This window comes from Asterias amurensis, chromosome 16 (assembly GCF_032118995.1).
Source record: "Asterias amurensis chromosome 16, ASM3211899v1".
NCBI classification, from domain to species: Eukaryota; Metazoa; Echinodermata; class Asteroidea; order Forcipulatida; family Asteriidae; genus Asterias; species Asterias amurensis.
Window position 1 is genome coordinate 14,400,351 of NC_092663.1, and position 18,728 is coordinate 14,419,078.

General features: G+C 38.9%; 1 protein-coding gene across 1 annotated transcript in view; it reads right to left on the reverse strand.

Moving 5' to 3' along the window:
• The window catches only part of LOC139948963 (integrin alpha-9-like), a 31,705-nt gene extending 16,300 nt beyond the window's left edge, over positions 1 to 15,405 (reverse strand). Inside the window, exons 1-11 of the mRNA XM_071947346.1 lie at positions 15,188 to 15,405; positions 9,299 to 9,423; positions 8,904 to 9,010; positions 7,705 to 7,852; positions 6,909 to 7,031; positions 6,336 to 6,440; positions 4,666 to 4,808; positions 3,821 to 3,958; positions 2,943 to 3,051; positions 1,987 to 2,081; positions 1,273 to 1,409 (exon numbers count right to left, since the gene is read on the reverse strand). Of these exons, the coding sequence (XP_071803447.1) occupies positions 1,273 to 1,409; positions 1,987 to 2,081; positions 2,943 to 3,051; positions 3,821 to 3,958; positions 4,666 to 4,808; positions 6,336 to 6,440; positions 6,909 to 7,031; positions 7,705 to 7,852; positions 8,904 to 9,010; positions 9,299 to 9,423; positions 15,188 to 15,405 (1,448 nt within the window). The remainder of the gene's footprint in view (positions 1 to 1,272; positions 1,410 to 1,986; positions 2,082 to 2,942; positions 3,052 to 3,820; positions 3,959 to 4,665; positions 4,809 to 6,335; positions 6,441 to 6,908; positions 7,032 to 7,704; positions 7,853 to 8,903; positions 9,011 to 9,298; positions 9,424 to 15,187) is intronic.
• Positions 15,406 to 18,728: the final 3,323 nt, after the last annotated feature.

Here is an 18,728-nt window from a genome sequence, read left to right on the forward strand (position 1 = left end):
TTACAAATAAATATTACCACCTCAGCTCATAAGGTTTTGCATGTAAATGGTGCTACCATATACCTGATGACATACAGATCATAGTTGCATCGGGGTTATTGCACTTGTATCTAGCATCGAGCATGCTCTTCTCGTTACTTTAAGACACTGGACACTTGATAATTGTCAAAGACTAGTCTTCACAGTCCGTGTATCTCAACAAATGCATAAAATAACAAACCTGTGAAAATGTGAACTCAACTGGTCGTCGAAGTTGCGAGAAAAAATATGATGAAAGAAAAAACACCCTTGTCACACGAAGTTGTGTGCTTCCAGATTCAAATTCTAAATCTGAGGTCTCGAAATCAAATTCGTGGAAAATTACTTCTTTCTCAAAAACTACGTCACTTCAGAGCGAGCTGTTTACTCACAATATTTTATACGTTCAACAGCTCCCTATTACTTGTAATCAAGAAAGGTTTTATGAAAATAAATATTTTGAGTAATTTAATAGTGTCCAATGCCTTTAAGCAAATTCTAATGAAATTAATACTTACTCGGTAGGAAGTACAACATCTTTCGAGAGTATAAAGACTTTTTAAGAACTATTTCACTTCGAAGTAAAATGGTAAATGTAAACATATTCAGTTGTTATCCCCAAATTTTAATCTCGGATTTTGTATTCCAATACTGGTTATTCTTCCTGCGTAATGGACATAATCGCTCCGGATTTCTGGCGATATCTCAAAAACGCGACCATAGTTTCAAATGAAATTTTCACATATTTTAATTTGTTTACTGGCATCTAGAACTAAAGGCAGTGGACACTATTGGTAGTTAGGCCTACTACAAAAAATTATAAGCATAAAACCTTACTTGGTAACGAGTAATGGGGAGAGGTTGATAGTATAAAACATTGTGAGAAACGGCTCCCTCTGAAGTGACGTAGTTTTCAAGAAAGAAGTAATTTTCCACGAAATTGATTTCTAGACCTCATGTTTAGAATTTGAGGTCTCGAAATCAAGCATCTGAAAGTAGACAAATTCGTGTGACTAGGGTGTTTTTTTCTTTCATTATTATCTCGCAATTTCGACGACCGATTGAGCTCAAATTTTCACAGGTTTGTTATTGTATGTATATGTTGAGATACACCAAGTAAGAAGACTGGTCTTTGACACTTACCAATAGTGTCTTTAAACAGGATCGAAACAATCCAACGGTTCCAAAACCCAAAGGGACATTTTGCCTTTAAAGAAATAAGGGGATACCATAACTGGATGAAATATTACTTACTTGAACAATACGACTGTGTCATTTTCATAGGCACCCACAACAAGATCTGGATAGAAATTAAAGTCGATATCCATCCCTCCGGAAATGGAACTGCCGAAACTCTGAAGGCCAGGTAGGATCCCTCTTGCGGCGATTCTCTTTTGGGTAAAGAATGACGTTGTTGAAGTTTAAAATCTTTTATAACAATAATGTTTGTAAGGCACCTATCATGTCTGGTAATATTGTCAAAGACCAGTGTTTTCACTTGGTGAATCCTAACAAGCTAGTCGAAACGTTGAGACCAATTCAGAACTGACTCCGCGGCAGTACAGTTAATTACAATCCTATAAAGCTAAAGTAGTAGTCCAGTCTATTTTCTATACCATCCGCCCTGGTAATAGTTCAAAAGCAGGACAGTTCTTTTCAGAACTGAGAAGTCTCCCGAACCTCCGATTATCTACTCCGCGGTAGTAGAATAAAGCAAGACAGTTCTCTAAGAACAACTCTACCTGGCAAGTAGATACACACATGGTGTTACCGCAAACCAAATATACATTTGATACCTCACCATGCGATGCCTTAAATCCTATAAACAAAACACCCTTGTTGCACAAATTCCGGTTTGTGTTCAGATGCCTGATAAAGGTTATTGGGCCTAAAGTCGTCTCAGATTCAGATTATATTAACAGCATTTTTTTTTTTACAAATTTAGAAAAATTTATATATTTTACCAACCTGTGAATATGTTCTTCGGATCCCTCCAATATAGCCTCTGTAGATGTACACTGCGCCGGTATTTTCGTCTTCGTACGGTGCCCCAATAGCGACATCTGAATTTAATGATAGTAATATACTTATTTTTGCGGTATGAATATGTATGAGATGACGTCATAATATACTTTGAATAATCAGTTTCGAATGGACTGCATCAGCTGCTGGGCTAGAGTAGGTGTAAAGGCAAGGTATCACCTTTAGTTTTTTTAATCGTTCGGTTATTTTTATCTATGGTATAAATCTATAAATGACTAGCCTAATATACAATACATTATGCATAACATAACATAACAAATCTGTGCAAATTTTGACTTGATTGGTCATCGATGATGCAAGAGAATAATAAAAGAAAACAAAACACCCTTATTGCACAAATTCGTTTGCTTTCAGATGCCTAAAAAAGGCCTCAGCCTTGAAGTGTTTTAATATTTGAGTGAGAAATTACCTCTTTCTCAAAACTATACATTACTTCAGAGGGAGCCGTTTCTTACAATGTTTCAAAATATCAACAGCTCTCCACTGCTCGTTACCAAGTAAGTTTTTAATGGTCACAATTATTTTGCGTAAAGTTTCCAGTGCATTGCCGTGCCTTTTGTTTGGGTCTGCCACAACACCTTATGATTTTATCTTTGCTAGACAGACATCCTGCTATACAATTTTGACATTTTACCGGACGGATATTACACTCAATCTATGGGCTTACAAAATCTTGTTCAACTTCCCATGAAATATGGAAGTCTTTCCTCTTATTGGTTTTCTTTGTTTCCCATCGCAACTGATACCGCTGTTTGTTACGAACTTAAGTAGGAATGGGCTTTAGAAAGCAGTAGTCGTTTTGCGATTTTTTATTTATTTATTTATTTATTTTTGGGGGGAGGGGGGGGGGGCTATTTATTTGTTACGCGAGACTGACTTACCATTAAAACCATCCAGATTAATGTCTCCAATGAATGCTATTGCTGAGCCGAAGCGACCCCCGATGGCCCTGGTGCCATCCAGTTTAAAATCCTGGAGTTCCATCCTTCCCTGTTTCACAGTGGATTAATAATAACATAAAATAATACGTCTAGGATCCAGACTGGAACTACACCCCTCATCGCCCTCTCTGTCGTTGTAAAAATTAAGAGCTCAGTTCCTTAATCGTATTCATGAACTTACGTGTAATTTGTAAGTTTTGTTGGCCTAGTCTAGCACCTCTACTGTCTGTTTCATTTGTCATACGTCCATATTACTGTACATTGGTTGTACCATGGTTGTACATTATTGTCTGTATCTATATAGGTATTGCATAACCTTATACCTAAAATGTTGTCTTTAATGTGCGGCTTGTTTTTTGGATGATTGTGTACTTAATATCATTCTGATGCATTGCTTGTGTATAATAATTATACATAATTTTGCATTGTTGTAATGAGTAACAGCATTGAAATAAATGGTACTGAATATTGATTTAACAAATTGCTCTTTTATTAGGGCATCGAACAAATCAAACGTGTCTCATCTATACACACTCGATCTGCTGAGATGTAGAACTAAGCCATTCCAACATTTTTATTCCACATCATGCATCTCTGTGGAACTTCATGCCTGGTGCATGTTTCCCTTCATCCTACAATTTGGACTGTTTTAAGAGGAATATCAATTCCTACCTTCAGATCCCCTGAGTTCTTTCCACTTTATTAAATAGTTGTTCTTCCTGTAGCCCCATACCAAGAGTGGTTTTATGCTTGTTCGGGGCGAACTTGCAAAACAAGAACTAAATAAATACAAAATATATATTAAAGTGTGTCTTTACCGCTCCTTTGTTTATGTAGACGTAGACAAGTCCCTCGTCTTGTTTGAAGGTATACAAGGGCGCCCCCACAAGAAGATCCGACAATCCATCACTGTTGAAGTCTACACCTAAAACGGCACCACCGTAGTAGGAGCCCATCTGTGGATAAAGTTCATGTGAGAATAAACGAGGTAAGTGCAAAGTAGATTATTGTGTGTCGTGTGTTCCGATACGGTGTTGTATTTAGAAGTAAAAAATATCATAGTGAACCTTCGAGTCAAATGCTTGTGTTTTACCTGCAGGTGTAGGGAAATGTGTTCCCGGAGAGTCTGTCCCCACCATCATAGACTGGTTACCATATGATTTCATTGGATAAACGTGTAGTGACGTAAGCTTTCCATGCATTATGATTGGTCCGAGATGATGTAACTTGTCAGCTTGGACTTTTGATCGTTTGCATGTAACGTGTGTTAACAATGTTTGTACATAATGTCTGGCAGGCAATGTGTGTACATTTTGTTTCCACATCACAGAATGTTGTTTTATTCACTATATATCTGTACACGTATGTGTGGATTGACTGCGAATCTCCGTGTGAAATGAGCGCGAGATCAAAGTTGTCTTGCCGGTCAGGCCAGTATCTGGGGTTATTCGCGGGCCTCGAAGTGTGTCGTCAGACGTGCATGCTATCCCCATGGAAAAAAATATCAAGGGCCGAATAAGGTCAATTCAATAAAGAAATGTGTACACAGTTCGCCGCACAGTTCCCATGCAACACCCGGCTCCAACAGAGCTATATTAAATCTAAAAGCCATTATTTCTTCGGGGAAAATCGTACAGGGGTAAAAAAATTGCAAAGACTTTACCTGCTCTCCCCTGAGCTGAGTATACAGCTCAAACGTCTCCAGATCATAAATAAAAACCTTCCCAACTGAATCTGACCTTGGCGCCCCCGTGACGCCCTGCTCTGTGTCGAACGATCTGAAGTTTCCAGATGACACCGAGTAACCTATAAAGATAGAGCGATAGGTCACGATAGCACCCTTAAGTTCCTAGTTTTTATCACATTTTGAGAATTGATAACACCCTTAAGTTCCTGGAGTTTTATCACATTTGAGACTTGATCATTTTTATTGCATTAATAAGTTTTTGGGAAGACAAATCCTCGTCCAAGTACAGGGAAATATGTACTCGAGTATACTACATTTGTCCCTTCGGCATCCCAATAGAAAAAACAACAGCAAAACAAACAAAACCTCCACCAAACCATTTTCCCATTGTTGAACTTCTGTGCAAACAAATTCCTCATGGAACATTCTTCCCTTAACAAAAATTCCCCGTGGAGATCCTATTGTATTCGGCTTCAAACACTCCACCTAGGTAGCGAATATCAAACGGCATTTTCACTTAAAGGGACACACCGGGTCGTTGGGCTATTTAGGCTACAAAATACACTAAAACATGATTCTAAAGGTCTTCCAGGAATGGAGAAGAATAGTTGCTTGTGGAGTTCATGATGTATAGAAAATCAGGTTTAGATACCTTTTGTAGATGAATTTGTTTGCCATTTAAAACAAAACATTATGCAAGTCGCCCAAAAACAAGGCTAAAAGCCATTCTAGGTAAAGAGCTACAAGGAAGAAAACATAGACATGCAGAAACTCAGTGGAGCTGAAGGAAGGAATTGATATTCCTCTTAAAAAATTCCGTTACATGAATCCCTACTCACTATGAAGATGAACGTAGCATAATTCACATGTAGAAGTTCTATTTCATTAGTCTCACTGAGATGAAAATTATTGTTGTGGAATTGTTTCACTAACTTCTCAAAAACAACAGCGCCTCCAGCCAGTGGTAATTTAAGGGAAGCTTTAAACCTTGAACGCTTAACGCAAATCTGTGGAGATTGTTTTTGTTTGTGTTGTACACCGTACACAAACCCTTTTTAAAGGGTTACTTCATTCACAACTAACAGTTTTGCGTTCTTGTTTCGTAACCTGTTGGTATAACGATTTTGAGCCACTGTAGCTGTGGTATCAATGTATATACATGTATTGATTTTGCAGTAACACCTCGTATAATATCATCTACTTTCCTGAGTGGTTTTGTTCTTGATAATTTGTCTTGCTATTCTTTCTACTGCTGCGGAGTAGAATTCGGAATTCAGGAGACTTCTTTAGTTCTGAAAAGTTGTCTTGGTCATTAACTATGACCTTGGAGGTAGGAAATCGGCCAGGAACTACCACTTTCGCCAACTGTTTTTGCTGTGCAAAGTTTGTCTGTTTTTTACATCAAAGTTGAACTTAATAAACAAATAATTCTCCTGACACATTTGTCAACCGGTTCTTCTGGTCATCTCATGATCACCAGACACCCCAGCCAACCTGACAAAATACGAATATAATTCCCATACACCGACCCATACAACATGTAAAAACACTTTTACGGTTTGATGTTTAGCTCAAGTCAACAGTGTTGGAGTCTTACTGAATTGGACAGCACCATCATTTTTCAAACATTATAATGGTCTACTTACCTATGTATTCTGTTTGGTGTTTTTCACCCATCATGTTCCAGTCCGTGAGATTCCCGAAGTTGTACCGATATGTGTTCCCGTCCTTGTCGGCATTTATCGTGGTACCTGTTGGGGTCAAAGATGAGTAAATATTTACTTTAAAAACTGACAAGTTCTACTACGGACATAATCATTTAGATATAATTTATTATGCTGGGCTATCTCTTTGGTCTAGTTTGTTGACTGCATTTGGTGATAGGGCTTTTTCTGTGGCAGCCCCTAAGCTCTGGAATGCGCTACCGCTTCACATACGTAGCGAACAGAAACTCATCTCTTTTAAATGTAATATAAAAACCTGTCTTTTTAATACCGCTTTTTAGCTTTTTATGTCTTCTTCTATGGTCACCTTGCCAGTTAGTTTAGAACTTTAGCATAGTTGGGGTTAGAGGTGTCTGTCTCCTGAAAAGGTCAAAACATTACCGATGCCAGCAGAGTTATGATAGCAATTTGTTTTGAGTCATTACAAATAGTTTCCATTACCTTTGAACAGTTCGTTGTATAGGGTAAACAAAAAGTAAATTTATTTGACATTACCATTCCATTCATAGGAGCCAACAGCCCCTAGCATAAGGTCTCCACCCTGGGTGTAGGCGGCGCTGATACCCGCCTGACAACTTCCTTGGTATCTGTACGTCCCATTCTCTAAAGTTTGTATCTCTGCGGAGAGAAAGAAAATGGTAGATGATAAAACATGATGTTGGAGTTACTTATAGGTTTGAGACCTAATTTAAATATTATAAATCACGTGCCCGTGTTATTGGAAGTTAATGGTGACGCAATGTTTTAGATCTAAACTGGTGGTAGATGAAAGCCAGATTTCAAGAAATTAACACATGATTGTGCATGTGGTGTGAGAATGTTTTGAAGTGTTAGACGAGATATCAAGTTGTTTTCTTTATTCTTTAGTTGTCCACTCGCCAATTAGGGTGTGCATATCTTTGTTAAGAGCAATACAAATTATTTAGAGATGTATACACAAACAAAAAGCGTTAAAAAAAAAGATGGTGATGGTGGGAAACTCTCTCAGAAATACCGTTGCTTGAAATGCAATAGTTTTTGAGAAATGACAAAATATATATTTGTATATTTTTGAGCTTGCAAGCCCAAGACAAAATGTTTGAAAACAGTGAAAACGTTTAAGGTTTTTCATTTTTGTTTCTCGTGACTCCAATGGCCGATTAAGCTAAAAAAAAATCCCAGTTTTGTTATTTCATGTAATGTTGGGTCACAAATGTGGATACTGGTCTTTGAAAATTACCAATGTGACACAAGTCATTGAAGTTGAACAATTTTTTGAAGGCCGGTGTTGGGTCGTTCTGTATAAACTCACCATCAACGCAGGGTCGTAGTTTCTTGACTTGTTCGAAGTTGGCGTTAGCCACGTAGCATATCCCATTCGGGAATCGGTCAACTCCCTCGTTTTTTGACGTGGGATCCTCGTTGATGTAGTAATCATTGGACCACAGATGACCGCACACCTGAAAAAAAAAGTGCGGGGAGGGGATAATGTCTTAAAAGTACGATTTTCATGCACCGCGCTCACCAATTCCCTTTCGTAAGCTGTAATGTGGCCTTTTGTTGGGTAGTTTACTCCTGCAACATATTGTCTATGCTCGGCAAAACCTGAAAAGGGTGATGGACCAGTGAAATGGCAACTAAACTGGTACTGCATGCTGGCCAGTCCCTCCTAGAAAGGTTAAGTGCCAACCTTGGAAACCATTTTAAAACATGAGGTTAGATACTTGGTTTCCTTTTTGTTTTACACTTTTACAAGGACTCTCTTGAGAATCAAAGGCAGTGAAGAACTGAAATTGATCATAAAAACACTCTTTAAAATAGATGTGTTTTTGTTCCTTGTGGTTTTTTCTTTTTCGGTTTCGTATGAACAGAATGCTGTGAAGTACTGAGGTTGGCTTAATAAGGGACGATGATGCGATGATGGCTCAAGGTGTTAATTCCAGTCGAATTGTTTTTTTGACACTTGTATTTTCCATGACAGTAAAGTTATAGTTTAATGTTATTTTGACATTGACCATAACATATTATTCATACAGAGATACAGCGAAAGGTCTGCTTTGTATGTTGCTATTGGAGAATGGAGATTCAAATAGGTTTGAACAGCAATGTCCAATCTCCACATTGAAAAGTAAATGTTCACTACACCAACCTACGCGACATCACTCGCTCTAATGTTGCCGCCCCGAACAAACCCAGTTCCCAGGCCAACAAGCTTCCAGTGAAGCTGGGCCAATGATTTGGAACAATCTCCCTATTTTCATTAGGGAATCTCTTACTCTATATACATTTCGTAAAGTTCTTAAGACTCACCTTTTCCATATTAATTGCTTTCAAGTGCGCTATGATCTGGATGGGATTAGCGCCTTATAAATTTCGATTGCTTTATTATGTTATTTTAATGTCCAATATCGACAAAGCAAAGTGTATCATTCGCTGTACAAACCTATGTGAATGTCCAATGTCCAATATGAACTAGTCATGACAATTCGAAAATAGTGAAAACCTGCTTACCGCGAAGTCACCATTCTTGCCCCTGTTGGTTTGTCTAGTCAGGGTTACGCCTAGCCATTGATTGTCTTTAACATCAACGATTTTCTCGCCAGGCAAATCCTCATTTCCTAGATACAAAAAGGACATTAAATAGATTCAACATGGATTAATTTGACTTACAGGATGTTTACGAAAGTCATCATTTTATACAATCACTTTGTATTTCATGTGTTTCAGTAGATATATTCACAAAATGTTTCTCGGTTATACATATCGGTGTATATAGGTAAAAACAAAATCTATAATCTTTATGCAAATTTCCTTCTATTAAAATGTATGGTGATGCAACGAATATCACCCTTAAAAGCGCCCTCAAGCGGTAAAAAGATATAAGGTCAGTTACAACAGGTATTTACCCACAGAGTCCAGGGGTATCTCGAAACAATTGTAAGAGGGTTGAGGTTGGCATTTGTAGAGGGCACCTGGGCGTTCCAGCGAAGGCTGATTTTCACTTCTGCCTCTTGGGGCTCCGATTAAAATCCTGGTCAATGAGAAATTAAAAAGTGGATTGGTTAGGTCTGTTATTATTTTTAAAGGCTCTGGACACATTTTGTAATGTTAAAGACCAGTAATACCTCATTAAGGCCTGCTTGCATCGTTCCCTGAAAAGAAATTGTAAATGTGTGCTGGAGTATTTCGAGGGCACCAAGGCAATGATTGTGGGGGGGGGGGGGGGGGCACGGAGGCAATCGCCTTCGTTGCCTCCCTGAAGTATCAGGCACAGGTGTATCAAAACGTAAGTCATGCAATAACATGTCTGTAAAAGTTTTGACTCAATCGGCCATCTAAGTTGCAAGAAGTCTTTAAATATTTGAGCGGGAAATTACTTCTTTCTCAAAAACTACGTTACCTCAGACGACGCCGTTTCTAACAAAGTTTTATCAACAGCTCCCCATTGCTCGTTGTCAATTAAAGTTTTTATGCTAACAATTATTTTTAGTAATTCCCAATAGTGTCAAGTGACTTTAAATGTATAAATTCCATTTGTGTACTTTATCCATTTAATTCATTCTTAGTCTGTAAGTGTAATTGTTTTGCATTTTTTTTCTCTACATGTTTTGTATTTCTTGTAATGCGCAGTGTATTATATTTTTATAGGGCACTGCGCAATACAAATGTCGGTATTATTATTAGTATTATTAAAAATGTTATTTATACGTATTTATCTAACTCATTGTTATCACCTTGGCCTTGGTTTGATCAAAACCACCCCGAAGATTGTCATTTCATGGTGTTACCGCAAACCTTACTATTATTATTAAGTATATTGTATTTTATTATGCAGTATTGCTGACAAATCGCAGACAGTGTTCATGTATTGTGTGTTCAACCATAACATACATGTAAAATACAAAGCATGTGGAAATGTGGATTGAATCTATTGTATGAGTCTGTGAGTCTGGAGAAACTGGTGACAAATCACGTAGGCCCTCCATACCATTTGTAGCATGTGAACACAAAAGACCTTAATTTTGGCACTAAACCAAAATCAGCAATTGCGTTTTTCAGAGAGAGTTTTCAAAAAAATAAAATACAGTCATTTCAGAGGGAAATACTTCAGAGAAAACAAATTTCTAGTTCCTCATATTATAAGTAAGCTTTCAGACAAACATAAAACAAGGATGTTTTTTATCCTTTTCAAATCCTGTGCAAACTTCCATATAAAACGCACTGCCAACTACTTCTGCAATGAAAGAGTTCGCGTATAATATGCACTGACCCATGAAATTTCTCTACCAATATGCAGCGAAAATAATAATCATATCTATTAATAATGGAGGACGTCTGGGGTTCAAAGTCCCACATTGGAACAAGCCTTGCATCGTTCCCATGAAAGAAATTGTAAATGTCTACTGGAGTATTTCGAGGGCACCAATGCAATGATCGTGTGTGTGTGTGGGGGGGGGGGGGGCACGGATGCAATTTTGCAATCGCATTCGATGCCTCCTTGAAGTAGCAGGCACAGGTGTATCAAAACATAACTCGTACAATAACAATGTCTGTGAAAGTTTGGACTCAATCGGCCATCTAAGTTGCAAGAGAATAATACAAGAAAAACACCCCTTTTCGCAATCTTGTCTGCTTTCAAAGGGGACTTCGTGCTTGAGGTCTTTAAATATTTGAGCGAGAAATTACTTCTTTCTCAAAAACTACGTTACCTCAGACGACGCCGTTTCTAACAAAATGTAAAATACAAAGCATGTGGAAATGTGGATTGAATCTATTGATATGAGTCTGTGGGTCAGGAGAAACTGGTGACAAATCACGTAGGCCCTCCATACCATTTGTAACATGTGAACACAAAAGTCCTTAATTTTGGCACTAAACCAAAATCAGCAATTGCGTTTTTCAGAGAGAGTTTTCTAAAAATAAAATACAGTCATTTCAGATGGAAATACTTCACAAAAAACAAATTTCTAGTTCCTCATAATATATGTAAGCTTTCAGACAAACATAAAACAAGGATGTTTTTTATCCTTTTCCAATCCTGTGCAAACTTCCATATAAAACCACTGCCAACTACTTCTGCAATGAAAGAGTTCGCGTATAATATGCACTGACCCATGAAATTTCTCTACCAATATGCAGCGAAAATAATAATCATATCTATTAATAATGGAGGACGTCTGGGGTTCATAGTCCCACATTGGAACAAGCCTATGTTTACACAAAACGTAAATTATGTTATGTAAATGCAAATTGGTGTCATGCTGTGCTGAGATTGAGCATTGGCCTCGCATGGTGAAATAACAGCGAGAATGAACATAGGGAATTTATATTTATATGTTTGGTTACTCTTGAAGGCAGTGGGCACTATTGGTAGTTACTTAAAACAATTTCAGCATAAAACCTCACTTGGTGACGAGTAATGGGGAGAGGTTGATAGTATAAAACATTGTGAGAAACGGCTCCCTCTGAAGTTACATACTTTTCGAGAAAGAAGTAAATTTCCATGAATTTGATTTCGAGACCTCAAGTTTAGAATTTGAGGTCTCGAAATCAAGCATAAAATGCACACAACTTCGTGTGACAAGGGTGTTTTTTTTCTTTCTCAGTTATCTCGCAACTCCGACGACCAATCGAGCTCAAACTTTCACAGGGTTGTTAACGTTATTTTATGCATATGTTGATATGCAGTGAGAAAACTGGTCTTTGACAATTACCAATATAATAGTGTCCACTGTCTTTAAAATGAATGACAATGAAAACGTACTTGGTAAGAAGTACAGCAGCTTTCGAAAGTATAAACAGTTCGGAAATGATTTCACTTATAAGTATTATTGTGGTTATGAAAAAAAATTGCAGTTTGTATGCTCAAAAAATTGGCTTTGAGAATTGTTACTGTCAGACGTTATACTGTTTCATGCATGCATTATTCATGGACAAAACTGCTCCAGATTGTCAGCGTTAACTCACGCTACCCAGACCTTAAAATAATCGTCTGAAAGTGTTATTTTCTATATATTAATGTAGTGATCCGCCAAGTGCGCCCTCATTGTTTGACTTGTATAAAGTTTACTTTTGGGGATGTCACATGACATTCACCCTCTTTTTCTATAGCTTCGACTTGGAAGAGTAACTAGTTTATTTGGTCTGTGATTCTCTCTATTTTTATAGGGAACATGGCTCTGGCCATGCTCCAAAAACCTAATTATATGGGCTCAATAGAGTTGTAGAGATATTCGTGAGTATTATTTTGTGTTTTTACCCTCATTAATGCCCAAATTATTGTGATTTTGTAGCTCTCTATTTGGATCGTTTTATTTGTAAAACCATGTGTGTATGCCAGGCAGCACTGTCACACACGTGCGTCCGTTAGCCTCTGTGTGTGCTGACCTTTTTGTGAACTTCGTGCACTGTATTGTGTAGACTACATGTAGTGTATACTGTAGTGTTATAACTTTTTGTATGTTTTCTATGGGTTGGAAGTATTAAAACCTGTATAGAAGAGATTGTCATATAAACGTCATTGGCTTATTGACTGTATTATGATTGAAATGTATTTTGACGAATGCTCGTCCTTTATTAAGTAGAGGACCGTCTCTCACCTTCCCGTCTCTCTCTCTCTTTACATTAAAGGTATATGTTGTCTTGGATCGGGCGAGTTGGTCTATGAAAAATGTTTGAAACCCTTTGCTATGAAATGTATATGGTCAAAAATATGTTTTAAATGTAGAATATAATGGTCCACACAAACATGCCTCGAAATTGCACGGTTTTCCTAATACGTCGTGAACTAACACGGCACGCCAGATTGTGGAGTCAAATTTGTTACTTCACAAAAAATGGCCGACCGTAAATATTCTACTTTTAAAACATCTTTCTTACCACATGCATTTCATAAAACGGTTTCAAACGCTTTTCATGGACCAACTCGTCCGATCCAAGGCAACGTGTCCCTTAATAGAAATATGATAAAAACAATCGAATGGTTCCAGAAACTAAAGGATACTTTCCTTTAAAGCTGTAACTTCACTTGTATCTAGTCTTTTTTTTTGTATGGCACTCGACAATATAAACTCTGGCGGGGTGTAATTCAAGATGATAATTGAAGATCAAACAAATTAGGTTGTGGTTTTTGTAATTGGATATTATTTTCTACAAAAACGGAGGGCTGGAACAAACTCAGTTGTGTACTTATTATGTATTGGTGTGTTTTGCGAGCTATCTGAAAACTGGGAACTGGAACCAACACATTCCGTGCACTTAGTTTTTATTTGTGTGTTTGCGGTTTGTCTGTATCATCTTACTGCTTCTGTATTTCGAATGCGATTCGGGGACAATTTCAAGCGAAAAACTCCGGAGTCAGTTTGTTGTTTTTGTGTGCGTGTTTGGGGTTTGCACATCTAACCATAGAGAAATGGCCAAACAAAACTCCGGAACAAACTCAATCAGTTAGTTTGTTGTTTCGTTGTGTGTTTTTTTTGCGGGTTTTCTGCACATCTTACCTTTGAGTAAGGAGACTCTGACTGGTTCTGTTTTCGAATTAGTTTTTGGTTTGAGATATTTTCAAGCTAAAAGCTCCGGAACAAAACCAATCTGTTAGTTTATTGTTTCTTTGTGTGTGTGTTTTGCGGGTTGTCTGTACATTTAAATAACCACCACTCTAACTATAGTTCTGTATTCGAATGAGTTTTATATTTGGGGACATTTTAAAGCTTAACATTCCGGAAGATGGTCACAGATGAAGGGAAGTTGGAGTACCTCACTCCGGACGTGGTCAGCTCGAGAGTGGTCGAAGGCCTCTATTGTTATCACTTTGCCCTTGGTTATAAACCAAACATGAACAGAGTGGGAGTGATTCGTCAATGAAACATCTTCAGACCACTTAGTTTTTATTTGTTGAAAGAAAACAGCCGCGTTTAGACATTATTATTTTCATTGAGAGAGGAGGGGGGGGCATGGAAGGACTTTTCAGTTGGAGGTGAGGGGAGGGGCATGAGGGTACAAAGACTTTTCGGTGAGGGTGGGCTAGTTTTTGTCAGTGGGGTTGGGTCATGCTTTCTTTTATGGAGTTAATACATGATATTTACTCAAACTCTGGTTTCTGACAGCAGAGTGTGAGTTCGAGTCCCCGTCTTGGTTGTGTGCTTGAGCAAGATACTTTAAAAAACTTGCTTTGACCTTCGGGTGGGACATTAAGCCAAAGGTCCCGTGTACTGGGATTGATAGTGCGGGTAATGGAAACCAGGGTGTATTTCACAAAGAGTTAAGACTAGTCTTATCTTGAGTTAGGACGAGTTACTTGTCCTAAATTAGGACTAGCCACACAATGTTTAATTTCTCCTGGGACTACATGTAGTCCTAAGTTAGGACAGTCCTAAGTTAGGACAGTCCTAAGTTAGGACAGTCCTAAGTTAGGACAGTCCTAACTTTTTTTGTGAAATCGACCCCTGATCACTTATTGTGGAAGAATAGGGGTTAACCACTGTGTTTTGGGGTTACAAATAAGCAAGCAGCCTTGTTTACAGGTTTTGTTTTTTTCGGGCAAGTGAGTTACAGTGATAACGTTTACGTGTGAAGCGTCTTCGGTTTAATTACCAGAAATAATATAATATTAATAGTTAGTAACGGAACTGACGTAAATTGGAATGATAAACTAGGACCTAGATTGAGAAAGTGTGGGATACCTTAACACAACCGTGCAGGAAATATGTATTATAAGTTTAGGCTATTTCACTCCTTGCTACACATACCAAATTATAACATACTATTATGATAGGCTACCAAAAAAACACACTCACCATGCCGTGCTGTCCTGTGTGTTTTTATGTTGCACCGTGGTGTAACCAAAGTAGCTACCTGGATCTCTTGTGAAAGTAATCAGGTTGTCCGTCTTATCGTCTATATTACAAGCAGCTACAAGACACACACAAGAAGACAAGAAGACAGTCACTAGGGCCAGTAGCCGGAACAGTGATCCACCATGCGATCCCATCGAAATCCTTAGCCGAGTTCTCATGATGATAGCTAAAAGTCCGACGACACAAAGTTGGGTGACGTATTATAAGGGTCACGGTGGGGTGTATGTGCGGTTTTAGCCGCCGAGTTGGCACGCTGCGACACCACTTCACCGGAGCAGAACAGTAATCCCGGTTGGTATATGAAGCTGACTAAGATAACGCGAGCTTTTTAAAGAAATCTTGTGCAAGTTTTGCTCTATGATGTGTCAGATGAAAACAAACCATGCATGTGTGATATCAGGATGTTATTGGAGTCTTGAAGAGAGGAGATTTTGCCGTTATTTTTACACAGTTAGTTATTCTCGATCTAAAAATGTAGAGAAGAGAACAGAGTCTGTGTAGATGTTAACTCTCTCGTATATATTTTGAAAGTGGGTGTAAAATGTGAACGTGAAGCTTATGAGGGCGTAAGTGTAAAGAGGTTAATTTGCATAAATAAACGTTTCTAAAACGAACTGAATCGGCGGATGGGGAACAATAAGTTAAAGTAATACGTTTACAAATGAAAGAAAATGGTACATTTAGAGGGAAAATAAGTAAACTCTGTGGGGTATCTTTGTAACCGTCACATTGTTCCCCTCAGTCAAAAATGTCGTCTTCGTCATTCAGCTTAAGTTCGTTAACATAATAAACATGTACAAAGCTCAAATGGTTTTCCCTTAAGTTGGCAAGAATTGTTGACATACTCAGTGATGACACTTTCAGTCTATTATACATTCATGAAGGAGTCGACAGGTGAAGGAGACGAGAGGAGTGGATCTGTGTCAAATGTCACTGACGATGACATTGGTGTATCACTGGAGGATGGATACTGGAGGTGGTGTACTCACTTGAGACTCTTCTTGTGGGTGCATGGGTTTGTCTATGCCCACAGGAATGAAGTAGATTTCTCCTTCTTCATCTTGACTGTCTTCTTCATGAAGTTGTGGTTCTCTTGGTGTTACTGGTTTCTCTGTCTGTTCACTCTCTTCTGAAGCTGCGGTGCTGGTTTCTTCCAGAGGGGGGAACATGCAAGCGGTGATTAGGTTCCTGTGGAGTCAGTGTCATTCATTCCCATCGTACATGGAGCGAGCAGTATACACTGGCAGATCGGAGTGTTTGTCCACAATGGTGTAAGAGTGTGGTTCCCATCTATCGGCCAATTTATACGTACCTGTTAGATGTTTGTTCTGCACCAGAACTGAATCACCACTCTAAAAGGGTTTGTACACAGTTCTCCAGTTTCGATCAATAGAGGGCGCTATGTTCCTGTAATTATTTACTAATTAAAATAACTCATTACTGTGCAAGTTTTGCCCTTGACGACTTTCACATGTTATTCAGGACTACCATACGTACACCTGGGGAAAACATTCAGGAAAATTCAGAGGGTAGACCACAAAACACGAAAACTAGAGCCCTTTTTGATGATCATCCCACGGTCTATCTGCAAGGGTGCATCTCGTGTTCTTCTGTGGTAGTGTTGCTTCTGTTTGGTTTGAGCTGGGGGATTGACGGAGTCACTCGCTGTTTGGTATGCACGTCGCAGCCTTTCTCTGAAACCTACGTACTCCTGGTAGGATGACGTTTCTGTGGCGTTAGGCTTCAGATCGAACATAATGTCTATGGGTAGGTTGGGGTGCCTGCCGAACATCAAGAAAAAGGGTGCATATCCCGTGGAATCATGGGGAGTCGAGCTGTAAGCATGAGCAAGAGCACTGACATATATAGTTGTTTCCAATCTGCTTTCTGTTCAGCTTCTAGATTTATACCAAGCATGTTCAGTAATGTGTGATTGAATCGTTCAGTGAGCCTGTTTTCCTTGAGGATGGTAAGGAGTGGTGCTACTTTTCTTGAACCCAAACATTTTACATTTAGCTCTATTATAAATTGTCCTTCAAAGTTACGGCATTGATCAGCATTAAGGCGGACCGGGAAACTATAGTGTTGAATGGTGTGTTCCCAAAGTATCTTTGCCACCGTTTGCTGCTTTTTGGTCTTATGTTGGGAAAGCTTGGGTGTACTTTGTGAAGTGGTCGGTGATCACCAGCATATTTTCATAGCCACCTTGGGATTTCTCTACCTTCACATGAAGTCGATACACACCAATTCCAATGGCTCACTTGCACTGATGCTCACTATAGTGGCACTCGAGTCTAGACTGTGGGGTTTTACGGAGACAGCATCGTCTGCGATGCTCACACCACACATCTTCACTGTGTCAGCAATCTTCGGACAGTAGAACCTCGTTCGAACCATGTACAGTGTTCGGTCATAGCCAAGGTGGCCGAGATCATTATGAAGGGACGTCATCATTTTCCTATGATATTGAGGCGGTATAGGACGAATTGGTAAGAGGTGGTGTCACAGACTGATGTGTTTCGAGAGCGGTAGAGGATGTCATCCTTGATGCAGAATTTGTTCCATTGACGAAGTAATTGTGTACATGTACATCCAGGTGGATCCACTCTCTCTGCATGGTTTGGTTTTCGGCCTTTCTCGAGGTATTGTATGACCTTACCGCTATTGAGGTCATCCCGCTGAGCAGTCACTAACTTTGTTCTTGACACCGTGGGTAGCTTATAACTGGTTACCAATGGTTCCGATGTATCCATACCATGTTTAAATCTTGCGCGCGATCCGAAGACTGCGGCCTAAAAACTGTGTCTTTTATGATCGCGCGTCAAGATTTCCATCGAGCGACCATCGCGCGACTGACTATAAACCGGCCTTTAGCTTGCATTGCGTCTAGTTGTGACCTGGCGATGGGGCGCACTCGGTTGTACAAATGGGCATGTTTCAGAGGGATAACCATTACAAATTGCTTGGACTACATTTAAAGAAAGAGTAATGGCATCTTTTTGAAGCTCTTGGGTGGTTCAGGTTGCTTCAGTGTGCGTCTTCCTAGTCTGTAACGTAAACTACACGTATCATGGAAAATCCCCATGAAGTTTTAGTATATGTTTTGTTTTATGCAAGTCGCCAGACACACAAGACTTCAAGGCCACTTTAAGGTGTGGGCTACAAGTCAACTGTTTTTCGAGAGGCCGTTGCCACGGGGTTACCCCCTCTACAGTCCATGCAGTACTTATAATATCAAGCAATAGACCATGATCATGGTGCAGCCATCTTGAATTTTTCCCATTGATATTAATGTAATCAAACCGAGGCTGGAAGAACAAAATAGTCTGCTTTTTATTTGCAAAATGATTATTAGCATCCATTATTGCTTTTCAATACAGGGAACATGATCAAGATGGGGGCAGTTTGACAATATAAAAGGTCTATATTAATGTTTGAAGTACAGTCACACTTCATTATATTTATGTAGAGTACTTTGTAA